We start from the raw sequence: 20,214 nt of genomic DNA, 5'->3' as shown, positions 1-20,214 counted from the left end.
GTATATGTTTCTATGGTTCTTTTTCCATATTTCAAAATAAAAAACAAATCTTATATTTTTGAAATTTATAACAGACAGTTTCGGCAATATGCTCAAAATTTTTGTATAATATTTCCTACTTATCTAAACAATTTAAAAAAAGAAAATATATTTATGAAAAATAATTCAAATATGGATATTCATTAAAATTTTTTATCAAAAATTTAATATAAATGCATCACAATGGTATCGAAGAAATTGTTGATGCTCATTCCAATTGGACATGCGGCAGTTGAGGTAGTTTTACATGCAGTTCTAGGATCAAAAAAATATCCTAGAATAATTTTTTATGCACTTGAACTTATCGCAATTATACTTTTGCATGGAGATTTCTTAATATGTAATAAAGTACCTTTGTTACGAAGAAGATCACGACGTAAGCGTAGAATGGTCTGCGCAGCACAACAGACACGTTCTATTATTGTCGTGCCCAGGGTAAGTACATTAATACTACAAAGAAACTAAATCTAGTCTAGTCTTTAGCGCTTGGCTACTATTTGCAACTTATGGAGACAAGTTGCAAACAAAATTACTTTTGATAAAATTGATTGGTTTCAAGTCACAGCCAGTATAATTACATACACGCAAAAAATTGCCGTTTAAGAAAAATTTTTTAAATTAAAGTTTTGAATTTGTCAAAATCAATTTTAAGGTAGTACCTACACGAAAGTGATATTCCAAGAATTTCTCAAAACTCAGAATATAAAATATTTAATTCATAATACACTTGCTGTTAAAATTAGAAGATGATTTACCATGCCATACATGAGATATTAGCAATTAAAAGTGACGCAATTTGTACGTGTACATGGGAGAGGTGTATAAAAATACACAAATTTACAAATATTATATTTATTTACCAATGAATGACGTCCACCATCTCTATGAAAAACTAATATAATGTAGAATACTATATTTAGAAAATATATAAATAAAAATAAAAATTATTTACCATATAGTTTCGATAAAAAACTTAAATAAATAACTCGTTTTAGCGATGATTTTTGTGGAAAAGATATGAAGACTAATGTTAAAGGCATATGTCATAGTGTGTGTGCTTATATGTATACTAGAAACAATAGTGAGGAACTACAGTCTTTTGAAAATAATATATGGTATATGTATAATAGTCATAGTACAGTTAATGCACTGAATGATAGTATTAGTCCAAAACTTTTTGACTGGACGGTCGCGGAGGAACTACCTTAAATTCTCAAATCGCACAATAAATATTAAACTATCGAAAACTAATTTAGTAATTTAATTGTATTTTACAGAGAACAGAACCATGTGGATCTAAAAAGTGTCCCGCAAAATTGGAACCTGCAATGAGTGTAAGCAGTATCGATCTACCAGCATCAGGTTCTGAAATGAAAAGTTGTAAGTCAAGAAAACTGTGTGAGGCGGATAATTAATAATAAACATAGAAAATATAAGATACGATGGACAAATTTATGAAAACTTCTCAAATGAATATCACTTCCTGATTTGGATCTATATTATTCATCATTGAATTGATGTGGACATATTTTCTTTCTCTGAAATCATCTGAGAGGTATCAAAAATGAAACTAGATGAAAGAAAAAGAAATTTAACTGATTATGTAATGTAATAAAAGTATTTACACTAAAATAAAAATTTATTTTATTATGCTTCAAGCAATTAAATATTATTTTTAACCAACTACTTTAAAAATTACGACCTCTTAAATAGTATGGAAGGTCGAATAGAATATCGCATTAATATAAAAGTACAAACAAAAGATATTAGTAAAAGTACAATTACACATAAACAATGCAAATTTTTCTTAGAAATTAGTTTTCACATCGATATCTGCAACAGGTAGATAACTATAAAGTCTCCAATTTTTGAACAATTTATTGGGAAAAATATCCATTTACAATGGTTAATTACACTCAGATCTAATATTATTTTGCAGTTTATTCTATTCTAGTTTTGAGAGTCTTTAGTCTGTTATTTTTTATGTTTTGCTATAGAATTTTTAACTAATTTGTGTGTATCTTACAATGTTCAAATTATCAAGAAGTTGTTGTGAGTCGAAAAAATAGGTATATAGTTATTCAATACACTCATTTTTGGTTTTTCTGAGTTTTGCGCTGTAAAAATTTAAACAGAAAAACACGTTTTAAAATTTTCCTTCTTTATTTCTACCACCCAGCCAAGTATCGCTAGAAATAAAAATTAATATAATATGGGCATTTTGAAACACTTTGTACACATTTTTTATAGAAAAATAACAAGACAAAGTGTCGCCAAAATAAAATCAATGCTATTTCGTGTATAGAAACAGTTTTAATATTTTTACAAGGTTAGTGAAGGCGATAATTTTCTGAATTTAGAAAATTTGAAATTTGAATTGAATCGATCAAATATTCGGCGAATTTATTTAGGACCACAATTTTAAACGATCGTTGAATTTTAAACGATCCTAATGTGGATGCTCTTGAATTGAATTGGACCCACTAGAAGGCTACTTTTAAGTAGTCATACTTTTAACCGTTGGAAATTATTTCATGATTGTGGAATGTTTCACTAGACAAAGCTTTATTATTATTTAAGTGAAAAAAGATACAATCATTTGTCTCAAAGAAATTAGATAAAGATAGAATATACTTTCATACTTGTATCTACATTATTTCTATGAACGTCACAGGTGATGAAGAAAAAGAAACAAAAAGTAAATAAGAACAAAAAAATTTCATTGAATACTTCTAAAACAGGGAAATATATCAGTGTAATGTAATATGATAAGATAAAAAAAAATAAGAAGAGGCCACGGTCATTGGAGTTGCCTCGCGTCTTGGCGCAGTACAGTGAATGAGTCATCGAGAAAAACCAGTGTACATATTATATACACATTTTTAGTAAAAGTAGGTAGAAAGACTAGAAGTATGCTTTGCAAACTACCAACATTAAAATCGATTCATACTACCATGTAAAGCCCCCAATCCTTGCACATAATATAATTCTTCTGTTATGTAAGAATTGAGACTATGATGTCGATTATAATAAAGGACAAAAGAACAATAGTTTATATATAATTGTACCTATCTTTGTTTATTTTATTACACGGTGATTTAGTTACAGACTGTTTCAGCAATATTTATGTATATTTTCAAATATAAAATATTTTAGGTAGTCTTATCAATATTTTTTGGGTAAATAACAATATACTTTTTGATAAACAGAGTTACAAATTTTGTTAATTTAGCTTCAAAATTTAAAATGATTGTAAGGTGACTGACCATCTAATCTTATACAGACGCTGAAACCATAACTTTAGAACAGACGCTAGGTCTTGTAAGATTCGTATCTAAGACATACTTGATTCGGGAAGACTATTATGACCATACGATTTTTTTTGTATCGTGGCCATTTTTTGAACCTTTTTAGCCATGGGTCACTATTTGGCCAAAACACACTTAATAATCAAGAGATTTTAGCTCCGATAGCTAGTAAAATGCATAGAATTGTTCGGCAGCAGTCAGTGTATATGCAGCCAAAGCGCGACAGGTTTATGACACCCTGTATATATGTAATATATATATATCGAGGTATACAAAGTTTAGTGCCAAGTTTGTAAGGCTTAAAAATATTGATGCTACGAACAAAATCGTGGTACAGGTGTTCATAAAATTAAATAAAAAATTCATAAAAGAATCCATTTCCGGTTGTCTGTATGTCTGCTCGCCCATCTGTGGACACGATAACTAAAAAACGAAAACAGATATCGAGCTGAAATACTTATAGCTTAGTTAGGACGTAAAAAGTAAAGTCAAGTTCGTAAATGAGCAACAATCGGGTCTTGGGTCCGTAGAACCCATCTTGTAAACCGTTATATATGTCGAAACAGCCAAGCACATTTTGCGTTATACCGATTTAACGTCTTACCCGTCTAATTTGTTTGTGTTACTGTTCGTCGACTATGACTACTTTATGGGGGCATTTCATCTTGAATAATAATAAATTTTGACGGTTAATTAAACATTATTATTCGATAAAGAACATTAATTTTTGTTTACTTTTACATAAAGGTTTATGATCTTGGTGAATATTTTACAGAAAAAGCAAATTAAATACAATCGATAAATGACGCGTATTCAAATACTAATAATCAAAACAAAGTATATATTTGACAATTTACTTTTATTATTTAGAAATATAGACCATTTTGAACAGAAAATAAGGGAAACGGCAGTGTTACGCGAAAGGTACTATAGCGCGTTAAAAAAAAAGACGGGTTTCATAACGCCTCAAGATAAAATGAGGCACGATGTTCTAATGTCATTGTATTTAATGAAGACTACATTTTGAGAATAGCTTGAAGTTGTTAACGCGGAGGTAAAGGTATGGTCAAAAAAATTTATAAAAAGGGATATCTCTATCCTTCACTAAAGAGTGTTCGGATAAGGATGTAGTATGTCAATACTCGATGTATGTAGTACTATTTGGAGTATATTAATCTATTAGGCTTCTAATCTATTATTTGTCCAAATCCGCCCACCCAAACGTTTTCTGACAAAAATGCGTATAAAATATTTCTTCAAATTTGATTAGATAATTGTTTTAACAACTTTAATTGGTTTCATGCATTTAAAAATTAAATAAATAAAATAGTATAGCTTGGCGTGTTTAAAACCAGAAACTGTATATTAACATGCATTTTCAATTTCAATAAAGAAAAAAATCAATGGTTTGAAGTTTTCCTTGAACAAAGGTACAAAGACATAACAGTGTGTAATTGTATAAAATGTTAAGTTCAAATTGAACCTTTGTTTTAAAATTCAATAGCTTCCGCAAACAAACAATAAATCTTTTTTTACTTTTTCCCACTTGTGACAATATTTGTAAAATTCTTTAATAAATAACTAGCAGGTAAGATTGCATTAATCTGACTAGATTGATTAGATATGTTAACTGCAATAAAATTTCCCAATTGGTCATAACTAAGGAGAAAATTTCCAGGTATAACTGAAGTTTCGGTATTTTTAATACGATTGAACTAACTTGCCTTTTTTAGTGACTTTCATCATAATAAGAAAAGGAATTTTTGGAATCACTTGAATAAACATCATTTACTTATAGTCTTTTTATTTACTTGGTCCTAGTTAAGTGAAAGGGATTACATACCTGAGCTTCACCAAGACCCAATTCGATCATATCAATAGATTTTTGAACAAGTCCCTGCTTTTCTTCAATCACATTTGAATCACCAGTCTGTGCAGCACGTTCCATTGCCGTCATTGCGGCTTCTAAACTACTGGCTAAACCATGTAATATACTATTGTGCTCATTTTTGAGCGCTTCTAAACCCTGCATCACAGTTTTTGTGTTTGTTATAATTTCTTCTTGTGTCATTTGTGTCATCTTTCCGATATGTTCTATTTTTTTCCTGCAATAAAAGAAAATATAAACATTAATAATTAACTAAAAGTTATTTTTATTTAAATTAAAAGTTTATTTTACATAAATTTTAAGTAAACAACGGCCTATATAAGATGCAGCAACATTTTAGTTACAGGTAAGTTTAGAATAATGTGTTTATATATAATAACTTATAGAGTGTATAACCTTTTCCAAACAGTAGAGGATGATAGAAAAGCCTGAAGAAAACTATCAAGTTTTCGAATAAGCTATGGATTATTCGAAGTGGCTCGATTTTTTTATGGATAAATTATTAAACTTATTTTGAGAAAAAATAAACAACACTTGATAAAATCATTAAAAATGATTTTTGTCGACGTTAGTACAAAAAAACAAAATATTTTTATATCAAAACGCTTATTAATCATTTAAATATTAACAGAATGATGAAATTTACTGGCATCATCATTAAAACTTTAAAAGCAATGAGTTCATTGATTAATTACATCTTCTATGAAAAGATTATTATCAAATAAATTTTCAAAATCAAAACTTTTTACAAAAGCAAGTAGCTTAAAAGTAAAGAAAATATCTCTTCATGCAAAAACCATGAAATTGAAGAAACACTATTTTATGAAACAAAGGCCGCAATTCCGGGATGATTTCATACTTAAAGGCAAGAGGAAGACGGAAAATTACACCTTTTAGGTATAAATAGTTACGTTTAGAATTGGAGGACATCTATATCATTAGCTAGAAATCAATTTATTGGCATCCACTTCAAAGTACAAGTAAATGATAGGTAGGCCATTCCGTAGCTAAAGGAAGAAATTGCGACACACTATTAATGCAGAAGAGGAAAAGACTTGATTGTCATCGCATTTATCGATGTTATTTATGTTTTTAATAAAAAATTCTATTGGCAAGAAGTATATATAGTATGTGGAGGGGAAAAAACGGTATATAGTAAATGTCAAATTAAAGTTATTAAAATATAATTCATTAAACTTGTTGCATTAGAAATTGTGAAAATAAGAGACGAAATTGCATATATAATATTTTTTAAATGTAAATTAACATAATTACTTATTTAAATTTGTTAAAAAATAGGATTAAATTTTCAATGTAAAGCATAAATACAATATACAGAACTTATATGTGCATACATACAATTATATAAATAAAACAACCTTTCGTTACTGTGGTAACTCTCTGAGATAAAAATGATACACGAAGCGAATACATATTTGTTCAATTACATAAAAAATATAACATTTTCTCTATTTTTTAAAAAATCAGATGAACATCGAAAATCGCGTATTTATTAAAATTAAAAGATTTTCATTTTTTCAATAAAATACTTGAAAGTTCTTTTTATAGATATACTTGAAAACCATTAACAAGTTTATTTTAATTTTACGTTTGTTTGTCTAACTCTATTGTTGTTATTTATTACATACAAAGTTTATTGTTTTTTGTATTTTTGTATAAAAAAGTAGGTTAAAATTCTCATTTATAAAAATAAAACAACATTTATCATTTATAAACAAAATGGTTAATGGTATTTTATTCGTAATCTTTTTTGTTATTGCTTTTAATTTCATATGTCGATGGTTTTGGTGTTATAGTAAGGGGCTAGCCGCGATGATGTCTTGTTCAGTAGAGTTGCCTAACTATTTATGAATTATAATGTGATTTTTTCCCTGTACCATGTCTCTAGATTGTATCATTAATTCTTTACGTCGCGGGTACCAGAACAACGCCATAATAAAGAACTGTACCCGTTCAAATTCGACTACTACACAAACAAAACACTATTACAATTTGTCCTCCAATTGACAGTGAAGAATATCGATTAGTCAAATTAAATGAATATTCTAATATCCTGTTATTTTCGATAAAGGTAAATAAATATTGTAAATCAGTTTAATAGCAACAAAATGTTAAATGTCCATTGAATGGGCTCGTATAACATATTATAATAATGAATAGTTGTAGTTTATAAATACATGTACAATTTAAACACGGTTGGCTGAACTTGATAATAATGTGTAATCAATATTGTAATATGACTTACGTTAATTATAGATTTAGTATTATAATATTCACAAGCAAGTTACGCAATGTGCTTATAATACAGTAATTATTTAATACACACTTTTCATTATAAACCGATTCATATATTTTACAATCCCTAGAAATTAAGGAAGTACAAGAATTGTAAATCAAAGATTGAAATTTTATTATCAAATTTTCAACTTTGGTGATAAATTTTGTTATAACTTAATGAATGTACACGAAAAATGACCATAAAATTTTTCTATATCTGCTTTAATTTAGAGAAAAGCTAAGCGAGGTGGACAAAACTTTAGGCATAGACTTCACACATTTTTAAAAGAATGTTAAATTTGTTACTATTCAAAACAGAGAAATACAATTTTTTATTTTAATTTTCAAACCGAGTAAAATAATTTCCTTTTTTGAATTTATATAAAACAAAATTAATAAATGGTAGAATATAACAAATCAATATAAACAAACTTTACAGATTAAAGTTTAAAATATTAACTGTGAATGTCTTATGTAGAATCTTCTTAACGATGTATTTACTGAATAGTATTATCACCAAATAACGAAAACTTTCTACTCAATACATTATATTAAAAGTTTGAATTTTCATGGTGACATATTTATTTATCACGTTCTGGTTTGTTTCAAAGTGACAAGTGTTTGTTTAAGCGCAATTATATTAATCAATGGAATCGAAATGTCTTAAAATGAAACACTCTGTATAAAAATATATGACTACAATGATACAAACCTAATACTTTACTTTAGAATTACATGCTAATAGTAAATAATAGTCGGTTTTAATCGTTGGTAATTGAATACGTTAATTAAGTGTACAAAGTGTCTATACATATAAATTTTATTGATTCATATAATATAATACTAACGTCTAAGTTTTATTTATATTAAGCACGAAATAATTCTTTTTATGCTAGCACTATTTTACGTTTACATTTGTACTAGCTGCAATGCACGGCGTTTCCTAGACAAGATTGCTCTAGATCAACTGAACTGGTTGAATATTAAAATCAACGAGGCCAACCTTGGGAACTTTACAAGTGCTTTTTCGAACCTAGTTGTAAAATTTAATTGATTCTAAATTATAATTTTGCTAAATATTCTAACTCTATTCTAAGTTACTAGCAGTGAACAACCCACTTCGTTGGGCAACTTCAATTTTAAATACAAAGATTATTGTGTTATAACCTTCACTTCATATGCCGTCACTTACCCTCCTTTTGTTCACAATTTCTTTAACCTCTAAAATTATCAGTGTATAATATAGTAAAGAAACACTGATAATTTTAGAGGTTAAAGAAATTGTGAACAAAAGGAAGGTGACAGCATATGAAGTGAAGATTATAACACAATAATCTTTGTATTTAAAATTGAAGTTGCCCAGCGAAGCGGGTAGTTCACAGCTAGTAACTTATATTTAGCAAAATTATAATTTAGAATCAATTAAATTGTACAACTAGGTTCGAAAATACACTTTGAAGTTAAGTTCCCAAGGTTGGCCTCTTATCCTTCCTCTTAAATCACTCTATCTATTAGAAATCTCATCAAAATTCGTTGCGTAGTTTTAAAAATCTAAGCTTATATAAGGACATAGGGACAAATAGCGGGAAGCTTTTGAATAGATTATATTATGTATTGATTTTAAAGCAGAATTAAATTGAATCAGTTAAATTAAATTATGTGCTTTAAAAACGTATTTTGTTAGAATAATCTTTTGAAAATTCCAAATCATTCTCGAAAAATCTGGATTGTAGAACTCACTAACCATTTTTAATGTTCTGGATCGTTTTCGAATGTTTCAAATCATTCTTCTTACATTTGAAAAGTTCTCGAACAATTAAGAATATTTATGAACATTCTAAAGAATTCTGGAACTCACTGTTAGTCTCTGATACATAAATGGGGCCGAAAATAACTTTGACTAGAGCTATAGGAGTTACAATATGTTACGACAGATACAATATTCAACATTAAACATTATTAAAAAGTAAATTATTATCGAAAAGCGTTGAACAATAATTTTATAAAATGGATGAAATATCAAAACAAATCATGGCCTAAACTATAGTACAATATTATTCATGAAAACGTTTTTATTAAATTTGTCTTCTCCAAAACGTCAATTCAAGGAAAATTTACATTTTATAAATTGACTTTAAATAAAAAAGGATCACCTTTTGTTCACTTGAAATATTGTCGAAGTTACAAAAACGTGGGCTATATAATAAAATAAAAATGATTATCCACTTCAAATGTTTGAAATGTTGATAGGTTATGTTATACGTAAACCCGAACAACATGAGGTTAAACATATATCATGATGAATTGTTTTTCAAAAAAAAGTTTTATCCTTTTTTATAGTCATATTTTCCCCGAAAATATAGTCTTATGTACGGTATCGAATGTTAACGGAGTAAGATTGGGGATGTGCTATATATAAATCCGTTTCATGAATATTATTACAAATTTTTTGGGTTTTTGGAAATGCCTTTAGTTTCAATGATCTGAAAATTGGTATGCATGGTTGTTTACTAAGCGGATCGGTATTATAAAGGCGGTATTGGTACTTGAGCAATTTGGAGGGGATTCCTAGCAGAAAATAACAATTTTTTCGACGTTTTTATGGCTTTAAACTTCTGTGCAAGTCCTCAGATTGAGCTAATAAATAAATGATTGAAAATCTGTGTGTTACTTGAGTTAGTATATCAAGAATGTGCCTTTTGGGTACTACTAACTTACAAGCTTTTTTTTATTATTTAGCGACGTTTTTACAGTTTCTCCAAATTAATCTAGAGGATTGTTGGTTTGTAAGAAGGATTAGTGACAAGGATATGTTTTTTCTAGAATTTAAAAATTGTTGATGATCCGAAAAACCATGTTAATTTTCCGAACTTTGTATTTATATATTCTTAATAAGTATACCCAAATATAGAATTTTCTGTCAGTATGGCCATTGCGAGACAAAAGCCATAACAGCGATGGTATTCTCAGGATATCCAGTTTGAAATAAAACAGAAAAAGAGTTCATCTTGCATCGTCCATGTAGAGATTATTATTGTTATTATGTAGTGAAAAGCTAATATCAAAGAAGAATACACACACACATGTTCGTTGGATAATTACCCTAGAAAAACCATGTTAAAAATTCTACAAATTAAAAAATGCATAAATAATTAAAAATATTCTGTGTCTAGCTTCAGGCAGCTACATTTCCCAATTTTTTCATCATTAGTGTAAACATATCCACATAAAAAACTAGCCTCCACCCTAGTTCACTCATTCTTCATTTTTGGTAATGTATTTGTTCATAGTTTGTGAATACTATACCTAGTAGGTCAATTATGTACTACAGTATACAATACTAGACAATTTAATGTTTCTAACTATTTGGTCGAATAGTATTATATACACAACATACAGTCAAGCTCCGAAACGATCAATACTCTTGCATATACACACACGTGGTAGATATATTTTCGAATGCGCTTTATTATGCATTGTACGTACGTAACAGGAGGAAACATATTAAAACTTTTAATACTTTACAGATCAAGAGCCAATAGTAAGTAAATAAATGTCTTGCATCAGAATCAAATAAGACTTTTGATTTTACTTTTAAAATATCAAGAATTACATAATACTATAGTTATTTGGTTAAAAAAAGCCATATATGCCATATTGGAAAAATGGCGTCAAAAGGAGTTTTTTGACGATATCTTCTTTCCGAGTCATTTTACGAGGAAAGTGTCTACATACAAAATTAAACTAGAGAAAATTTCCTACAATTTATGTCGTAACCATTTTTTTCATAAATGAATAGTTTCGGCGTACGAGCGCCACAAACTACAGTACTAGTTATACTGAATAACTCAATTTTTAATGGAGAGTGTTCTTAGATACGTTTCAAGAGCGAGTTTAAATTTCCGTAGCCAAAAAATTTATCGGGGGTTTTTTAAATTTTGTAAATTTCACTTGTAACGATCAATAATAATTCATAAAAATACAAATAATGTCATTTTTAATTTCAATTATCTGATGTTAGGCGTAAATTGTCTTTCAATTTTAACAGCGGGTGCCATTAGGCTTTTAATTACTTATATTAAAAGTTTATTCATATTTTGCTTGCGTGATCCAACTACCTTAAAGCGAAAAGGACAGAAAAGAAACTCCATTAAGTACTAAAAATTTAAATTTAGGAACTTAAAATACTTTAACTTGATTATATTCTAAGGGTAGGAGCTGCAGAATGAACATTTGTAAATAAACTTACATCATTCGTAAAAGTCGTAAAATATGTTAAATAATTTAGATATGCTTATGGACCGATAGCTAACAACACATTTAAATGTCTAATAAACGAATGCCTGTTATTGATGCATTCAAGTTATTGGAAAATGGAATGAATGGCACTCATTTTCAATTCCCATTTTTGCAGTTAGGCTTTGGAGGCAATGAACTACCTCATGTGTGTTACAAGTAAGAAATAGAGGAAAATTTGTATTAGAACAAAAGGTTGAAGAGTAAACTTTCCAATAAAAGTTTTCATCTATTTTTTTCCAGTTACGAACATGTGCTAGTTTTTAGTTCCCTGCGTTTAATAGCCAGGTTGGAAATTGGAAATGATTGCCAATCACTCACGATATTTTACAATATATAAATGCTTATCTCAATGACAGACAATGGTTCAATGACAGACAATGGTTTATAAGTGTTGGCTGCTGGTGCAGCACGTTTCGTTTTAAAATAAATTCAGTTTATTTATCAACTCCATAAAAATAACATAAGTTCTTTTATGGTACGTTGTAAAACTGAAAAATTTAATGGAACAGTTTAAGGAAGTAAATGAATATTTTGAAATATACAAAATCGATAACGATGTTTACTAATATTTATTTAAGCATATATAATAAGCTTTTTATATAGTCTTGAAAACCATATAAAATTCATTTCTTTAAAAAAAGAAATAAATAAAACGTATTGTGGTGTCGCGTCGACAAAAAAGCGTGTATTCTTTTAACGAAGTTAACGACTCCGAAAACAGCAGAGACATAATTTTTGAGGTAAAATTCAGAATTTTCAAAATCTGTTTATCATTGATACTTCTAGGGGTAGTTTTAATGGGATTGCAACCGTATTCAGTTGCTTTTTAACCTTGAATTCATAATAAACGACCACGAAAAACAATGGGGAAACGATTTTCGAGGTTAAATTTTCATTTGTTTTCACTGTTACTATTTGGAGTGCTTTGGGGATCGGAAAACTACTCTAATTTTCTTTGTCATGCTGAGGTTAGTGCGGCTGAATGTTTCTGAAAGTCGTACACAAAAAACTTTTGAAATCGGAGCTGTTCCACCACTTTTTCACATTTGATGGTATTTTACGGTTTATTAAATGTACTAATAGCAACTATAAATGTTATTAAAAAAAATTGTAAATATTTACACAGAATTTCATGAAAACAGCAGACATTTTAAATTGAATTTATATTTTTTAACAGGTGGCGTTTTTTTAGTGTCGTGAATAGACCTTTTCATCGATTTGCTTTTGTTTCGGACAGTTGTCAAAAAATTATTCAACCTAAGAAAATCTAATATATTTTATCTTTATCAAACAAACAGCGTTTTTTGACTAGGATTGAAGATATGTGATATGTCTTTACTTGATTGAAATCTGTCCGAAACAAAAATAATCATTTTGTAAATGAAAAGTTCTATTATAAAATTACGCTAATTTTGATATTTATGTGGCGCATATTGTTATTCTGCACCAACCGAATGCGTATATTCAGAATGAATTTATTTCAAACAAGATGTCTTTTTTTAATTTTATGAAAAACGAAAGAATATCCATAAAAAAAGCTAAAATGCATTAAAATCTTAAATAATAGAAAATACATATTTATAACATAGCAGCTAAGAATGCTATGAATGGAACAAATGTATTACAAAAATGTTGATAATGTTTAAGGTATCAGACTATCAGATAGGTACATTATTACTTTTAAATTCCATTATCTCCTCACGAAACTCAAATCATTCTTCATCACTTAATGTGTTTATGATTTTAGCTTCCATTTTGATTTATTTAACACGCGATTGCATAGTTAAGATTGTATGATGAGTATTTTTATATCAGAATATACAAAATACAGAATATTAAGTTAGGGCAGTAAAATTGATGTTTCTCCGCCACTAAGAGTAAACAAACTCACTTTGACACATTAATCTCGTGGAATATTTAAATGCAAAAGAACCATATTTGATAAGAAAGAAGGAAACAAAATGTAGCTGGTGTAAATCGCACAGTTCTAAATATTCAAAATATTAAAACTAAAAACTTATTTAATCGAAAAAATTTAAAAAAACCGACTTAGCGTCAGCGTGGCTTAAGAGTATCAAAAGCAGAAAATGCCTTATATTAGTCAGACTATAGGCCTCCGATTACACGGCTTATTGAACACCAGAGGCGGTTTTTTTAAAAATTATTTTAAAAGTTTTTAACTCGCTTTTATTAGCTTAACCTGCATTAATGAATATGCTCGAATTATTCAATTCTGGTTTCGCTCAATTGGATGTTTGAATGGTCTGAAACTATACATACATATTACGAACCGATGACAATAAGGTAGAAAGAATCAATCAATATTAGATAGGCTTTCTGTGAAAGTTTTTCTAACACACCCTAAAATGTTCTTTGGATTCATTTTGATCCAAAGCTATCACAACCACAAAAATTTTTAACCAGTAGTTTTTGAGCTATGGGCGGTCAAAGCTACACATATATTATATTTATAGTACCAAATTCTCGGCCACAAATTTTTCAACGGGCAGTTTTCGAGCTAAGGGCTGGATAACTTTAATATATGGTGTAGCTTAGAAAGCCCTTAGCTCGAAAAATACCCGTTAAAAAATTTTGTGACCGGGAGAGCTTTTGATCAAAACGATCCGAAGAATATTATGGGGGCGGTTTGAAAATGGTTCATAGAAAGCCATTTTTCTAGTCATATAGATACTATAAATATAAAATATGTGCAGCTTTGATCGCCCGTAGCTCGAAAACTACTCGTTAAAAATTTTTGTGGTCGTGAGAGCTTTTGATCAGAATTATCCAAAGAACAATTTAGGGTGGGTTAGAAAAAGTTTCACAGAAAGCCATTTTCATATCTAATATTGCAGGTCCTTTGAATGTTGAAGGTCACATGTTTGAAACTTTAAATGTATTTAAAAAAAAGTGAGAACCAAAAAGGACTAGGCCACCTAGAATGCATATTCAAGCAGGTAGCAAATTTTGGTCAAATTCGGTTCCAAATACTCGATTTAAAAAAAATTTAAATTTACTTTTAAAGAATTTTACATTTATTGACTTAAAAACTTAAGTCCATTATAAGTAATAATATTTAGTATGTTTTGCAGAAATTTTTGCTTTGAAAAATTAGTTAACATGCAAAACAGTTACAGATTTAAAATGTTAAATTAGAGGTGTTATTACTCAGACGATTTGCTGATAACGATTCACTGGCTACCCTATAATAAATATATACTAGTATACATTTTACAATTCATATAAGTTAATAAAGTTAAAACAAATAGTAACAGTAAAATACAGTACTCGTATACCATAGAAATTTAAACCACATTATAATGATACTTACAGTGTGTTTCAAAAACTTTTTTATATAACATAACAAAAAGCTCGAATTCACGAGAGAACCAATGAAAAATTATAAAATTTTACGACAGAAAAAGATTTTTTATAGAAACTATAGAGGGAGATTTCCTTGCACCAAACTTTGATCAAAAGTGAGTAGAGTAGTGTATTCATCACAGCAAACAAAAATCTTTGAAATAAATCAACATGCGAAATTTACAAAATTTAAAAATCCTCCAACAAATTACATATTAGGGTACGGATACCTTAACTCGCACATGAAACATATCTAATAATCCTCTCTATTTAATTACCTTTTTCCTTAGAACCTTCTCCAAATTGAACCAATTTTCAGAAGATCATATTTTTTGGTTGTTTCAGATACGTAGCCCTAAAGTTTGCACTAAACCCGCACTTGAAACATAGCTCTATTAAATTACCTTTCAAACTAAATAAAAAAAAATCAAAATCGGTTCATTCGTTTAGGCGTTACGATGGTACAGATAGACACACACAAACATAGTGTTCAAACTTATAGCATCCCTTTCTTTGGTTCGGAAGTTAAAAACTAACACTTCCAAAATTTGCATATGATTTGACAGATAGCCATTTTCCCTCAGTTTTAAACAGGTTTTTTAACACCATGTTTAGTTTAGCTATTTAAATTACTAGATTTGTATGTGGCAATTTTATTTCTCGGAAACATAATTTGGAAGATATTTTTGAAGCACTACTTAACCAAAAATTGGTATATAAGGTAATCTTATCTCTCGAAACATTTACGAAGAATGACTTCTCATTAAAGTAAAAAAGATATCTTTTATTATCAACCAACATATCATAGTATTTTAAAATAATGGAATACCGAGTTAATAAAAACTAATAAATTTGTATTTACATTTTATGAAAACACTTTTGAATAATTAAAAAACAATAAAAATTTTAAACAGAGCTCTTTAAAAAAATAATCTTTAAAATGGAACCTACTTTTGGCACCTTCTGTAGTTTCCACTTGCTGGTAACGACACAACGAACACTTTTTGTAGTTAAGGAGCTATGGATCACCATAGAAGGAAAACATAAAGAAGTCAATTGATACTCATGTATGACGTCACTAGTGGGTATTTTCCTCTTTGTTTAATTAGGAATTTCAAACGTTCATATTTGGCATACTAGAAAAGATTTTTTAAAATCAACTTCACTTTTCTATTCATGAAATGAGAATACTTCACTTCATCCGAAATGATAAAAAAAAATTTAGTCCGATCCCCTATTATATTTATAGAAACAGAAAGAAACCGAGTCTCTTTTCTATTTTATCATAGTAATATCATACTCTTCTCGATGTCGTAGAAAGTAGCATATTTCAGCCAATTTTGATAATAGAAAGTCGAATAAGAAACTAAAATATGCAGAATTACATCAACTATAACTTAGCATAATGTTGGTTTTCTAAATTTTTAAGCTTAAAATATCTAGTATCTGTTCTATTTGTAAATTATATGCAGCATTCTCTTCAACCATAGCTTTTCGGCTATTATTTTGTTGCATTAACTTCTAACTATTACCCAGTTGATGAACACGACACAGCCTAACATACAATGCAAGTAGTAGTCACATATGTGGTGAGTTGTGTGTCATGCTTTGCTATAACAATAGACATACATAGTGCATGTACATAACATACCTGTATTATAAATTATGCAAGAGTTTTTCTTCTACACCAGAAGCATTTTCTATTAAATACAAAAATTAACCAGGGAAATATTACAATCATTATGAAAAATTCATATTATCTAAGTGAGGTCTTTGACACGTATTTTATTATGCATGTATATTATATATACCTTTCCTTCGACACTATTTATAGTAATGAATGACAAAACTGGAATATAAAAAAAAATGTATTCAATTTTATATACATACGTAATAATTTCAATATTCTTTTAAGGTAGTGCGAACGCCAAGGCAAGTTTAGATTTGTGGTTGAAATTATTTGTACCTTATTTTCAACTTTGATGATAAATTTTTTTATAACTTCATGAATTTAGACGAAAAACGTAGTTGTATGTAGTGTAGTTGTATTAGCTATGTATATACGTATAAAATAGGTAAGGTAATACTTTTAGCCAATAATTTTATACTGGATTGTAGAGAAAGGACTACCTTAAAACAAAGAAATAAATTTTTACCTAGAATTGTAAAGTTACTCCATTCAGATGTTTGTTTTTTTAAGGCGCTATTCTTTTTTTGATATTCGCATGTTTGAGAAATTACAAAATAACAAAAAAATTGAAAAATCGATTGATAAAAGTCCTTTTGTTAAATTGTGAAATAAAATAAATAACATATGCATACCTACATGTTAATATTTCACTAATAACAATCTTGATAGCATTTTAAACACGAACAATCATATTATTTTCAATCATGTTTACGTTTTTATTTTCAAGTTGTAAATGTTAGTATAAAAAATTTCAAGCTATTTTCGATGTAAGCTGTTATTGAAGTACACTAAAATCAACAATTATAAAAACTTTATAATAGCTGTATAGGTTAAGGATGTATGAGCACGGTAGTAGGGTAACAAATTTAAAAAATATATATTTTCAATTTTGAAGATTATTTATCGAAAATTCAATATCAAAATTGAACTCCGACTTCTAGAAATTTTTAAAAAGAAATTTTATAAAAAGTACATTGTAAAAAAATTAAATTTCGATGAATATTATATTCGGAACATTATTCTACGTAAAACAATCATAAGATACGAAAAATATACGGTATATTTTTTAAGTATAAAGTAAAACGTTTTTGTCCATAAACATTTCTGCAGTCGTAAATTTTGAAAGCATTTAATAAATATGTTAAATAAAATTGACGCTGGAGTTGACAAAACTATGAATTACGTAAATAAATATTTTTTATTAAGAATATCATACGTTGAACGTTGACAAACGAGTTGTGAAAGGGATTTGCTATGAATAGTTAATTTACATGATATTTCGTTCCTATTCAAAAGTTAAATAATATTTATCTTTGATATGTTTTTCATTCTAAAAAGCATAGAAACTTCTAACATTACTTTATGTAAACAACATAATTAAGTTTACGAGTATCATGATTAAAGTTTAGTAGAATATAACTTTAATTAGGTGGATATTATCTCAAATCACAGTCTCACTATCATTCGCATATATGAGAATGATCACAAGTGATCCTTGGATCACAATGTACATTTATACAGTATGTTTAAAATAGTCAGTTTAAAGTATATCAGAACAGATGGCCATAAATTGTATCTCGTTCACCAATATTACAGAAATCTTTAATTTAGCTTTAAAATGATGTTCACGAATGGTACAGTGAAGTGCCAAAGACAATTTTTTATTTTTTTCAATATTTTTATAAATTATAGCTCATGTGTTATGCTGATATATGACTATATTATTTTTACAGTTTCATTCAAATTCTTTCCGAAGTTTTTGCGTGAAAGCGTAACAAACACAAACAAACAAACAAACAACTTTACCTTCACATTTATAATATATATCGATATTTTATTAATACACGATCGGTGTTTCAAGAACACAATATACCATGCAATGATCGTGTTGTTAATTGTGATAACTGATGACACGGCAGCAGCATCCATATATCAATTACCGTCTAAGCAAAGCTACTACCGATAACGATATCGATAGTCGTTAATAGTCACAGAATACATGTACTGGTAAGTAAACTTGATCTTCAATTAATTGATGTATCAAAAAGAACATTATTTTTCAAGAAACTGAAAATTTACTGTCATGAAATTATAACGTTCTAAACTACTATACATAATAATTTCTGTCGAAAGGAACAATAACTTTTAAAAACAAACAAAAATGGATTGACACTTTTTCTATTTCGAATAACTTATCTATGAAGAAAATTGTATCCATGGGTATTAATTTTTCTCCAAAATACAATGAAACGCAATAAATTAATAAGGTTTGAATATATATTTTTTTACTATTAGGAACAAAAAAATTTTTTTTTCGTGGATTTCGGAAAAAAGTTACCATCGAAATTAAGAACCGTAATTACATTCTATAATCAAACAATAATAACAATATATCTTTATACAAAATTTTGACCTAAACACTTAGCTAGCCAACACGTTTCATTACTAGTATCCCAATTGACCAACCACATAAAAGGCGAAACTAATTATGATACATTCAAACTATATGAAATTTTATTTTACTCAAATGACTAAAGTCGGATGTTCTATCAAATAACGTTTCTACATTTCAAATTAATAATTCAGCAAACTCACAACATATTATACTTGAAGGTTATAAATTAATTACTTTCTCAAATAGAAAAAAAAAAGGAAAACATTCCTCAGGGGGAAATTATATCACAATCTATTCTATTTTTCTTAAATATCTCCTGTCCGATGTTTTCTCTTACCTTAAGAACTTATAGACCGTGGGACAAAAAGGGTGCTTTATTAAATAATTAATACATACTTGAAACTTGATGAGTGGATTTTTTTTATCGAGTCTACCAAACTTCTCTCTAAGACTTTTTTTGAAAGTGTCGCGTTTTCGAATGAGCATGATAACGTCATATTTATGCTATCGGTCTGAAAAAACGAAACAGTGAATTTATCGGACACTATGGCCACTTGATAACATTAATAATTATTAAACAATATATTTTGTCCCACAAGAGTCCTGCATAGATGAGCTTATCTACCACCTCGAACATGCCGTACTTAGGTATTTTTGTTTTTAAATACATACATGGTTCACCTTTGCTGAATTGTTTAATAATTAAACAATATTATTAAGTGGTCGTAGTATCCTCCAAATTTCAAAGCGATAGCTTAAATATGCCGTTATCGTGCTCATGTTTGGTGGACTTCCAAAATTTCATGTTTGTATTCAACAGAGTGAATAGCTTATACAGAAAAAAATGGTTACCGTGGATTTAATATACCGAGCAATATTTACCATCCTGTTTTGCTATGTGCGTTCATAGGAAACAGTATGCAAACTTTACATA

The 20,214-nt window shown here is 28.4% G+C and overlaps 2 protein-coding genes across 5 annotated transcripts in view; one reads left to right on the top strand and one right to left on the bottom strand.

Annotated features, from left to right (window-relative positions):
• The window catches only part of LOC123293901 (kinesin light chain), a 72,754-nt gene that overhangs the window by 26,718 nt on the left and 25,822 nt on the right, over window positions 1–20,214 (bottom strand). For all 4 annotated transcript variants that reach the window (XM_044874894.1, XM_044874891.1, XM_044874893.1 and 1 more), the window contains one exon: window positions 5,191–5,452. In XM_044874894.1, the coding sequence (XP_044730829.1) occupies window positions 5,191–5,452 (262 nt within the window). The remainder of the gene's footprint in view (window positions 1–5,190; window positions 5,453–20,214) is intronic.
• On the top strand, window positions 186–1,608 carry LOC123293904. The gene is made up of 2 exons (XM_044874900.1): window positions 186–474; window positions 1,317–1,608. Exons 1-2 carry the CDS (start codon window positions 223–225, stop codon window positions 1,452–1,454), a joined length of 390 nt encoding a protein of 129 aa, XP_044730835.1. The 5' UTR covers window positions 186–222; the 3' UTR covers window positions 1,455–1,608.

Source organism: Chrysoperla carnea, chromosome 2, assembly GCF_905475395.1.
Source record: "Chrysoperla carnea chromosome 2, inChrCarn1.1, whole genome shotgun sequence".
NCBI classification, from domain to species: Eukaryota; Metazoa; Arthropoda; class Insecta; order Neuroptera; family Chrysopidae; genus Chrysoperla; species Chrysoperla carnea.
This window is presented reverse-complemented; position numbering and strand designations above follow the sequence as displayed.

What these genes read in the sequence shown, in the direction of transcription:
- LOC123293904 (XM_044874900.1), top strand. Translation starts at nt 223, where the DNA reads ATGGTATCGAAGAAATTGTTGATGCTCATTCCAATTGGACATGCGGCA. An exon ending in CTATTATTGTCGTGCCCAGG is followed by an intron (nt 475 to 1,316) that starts GTAAGTACATTA and finishes TGTATTTTACAG; the next exon opens with AGAACAGAACCATGTGGATC.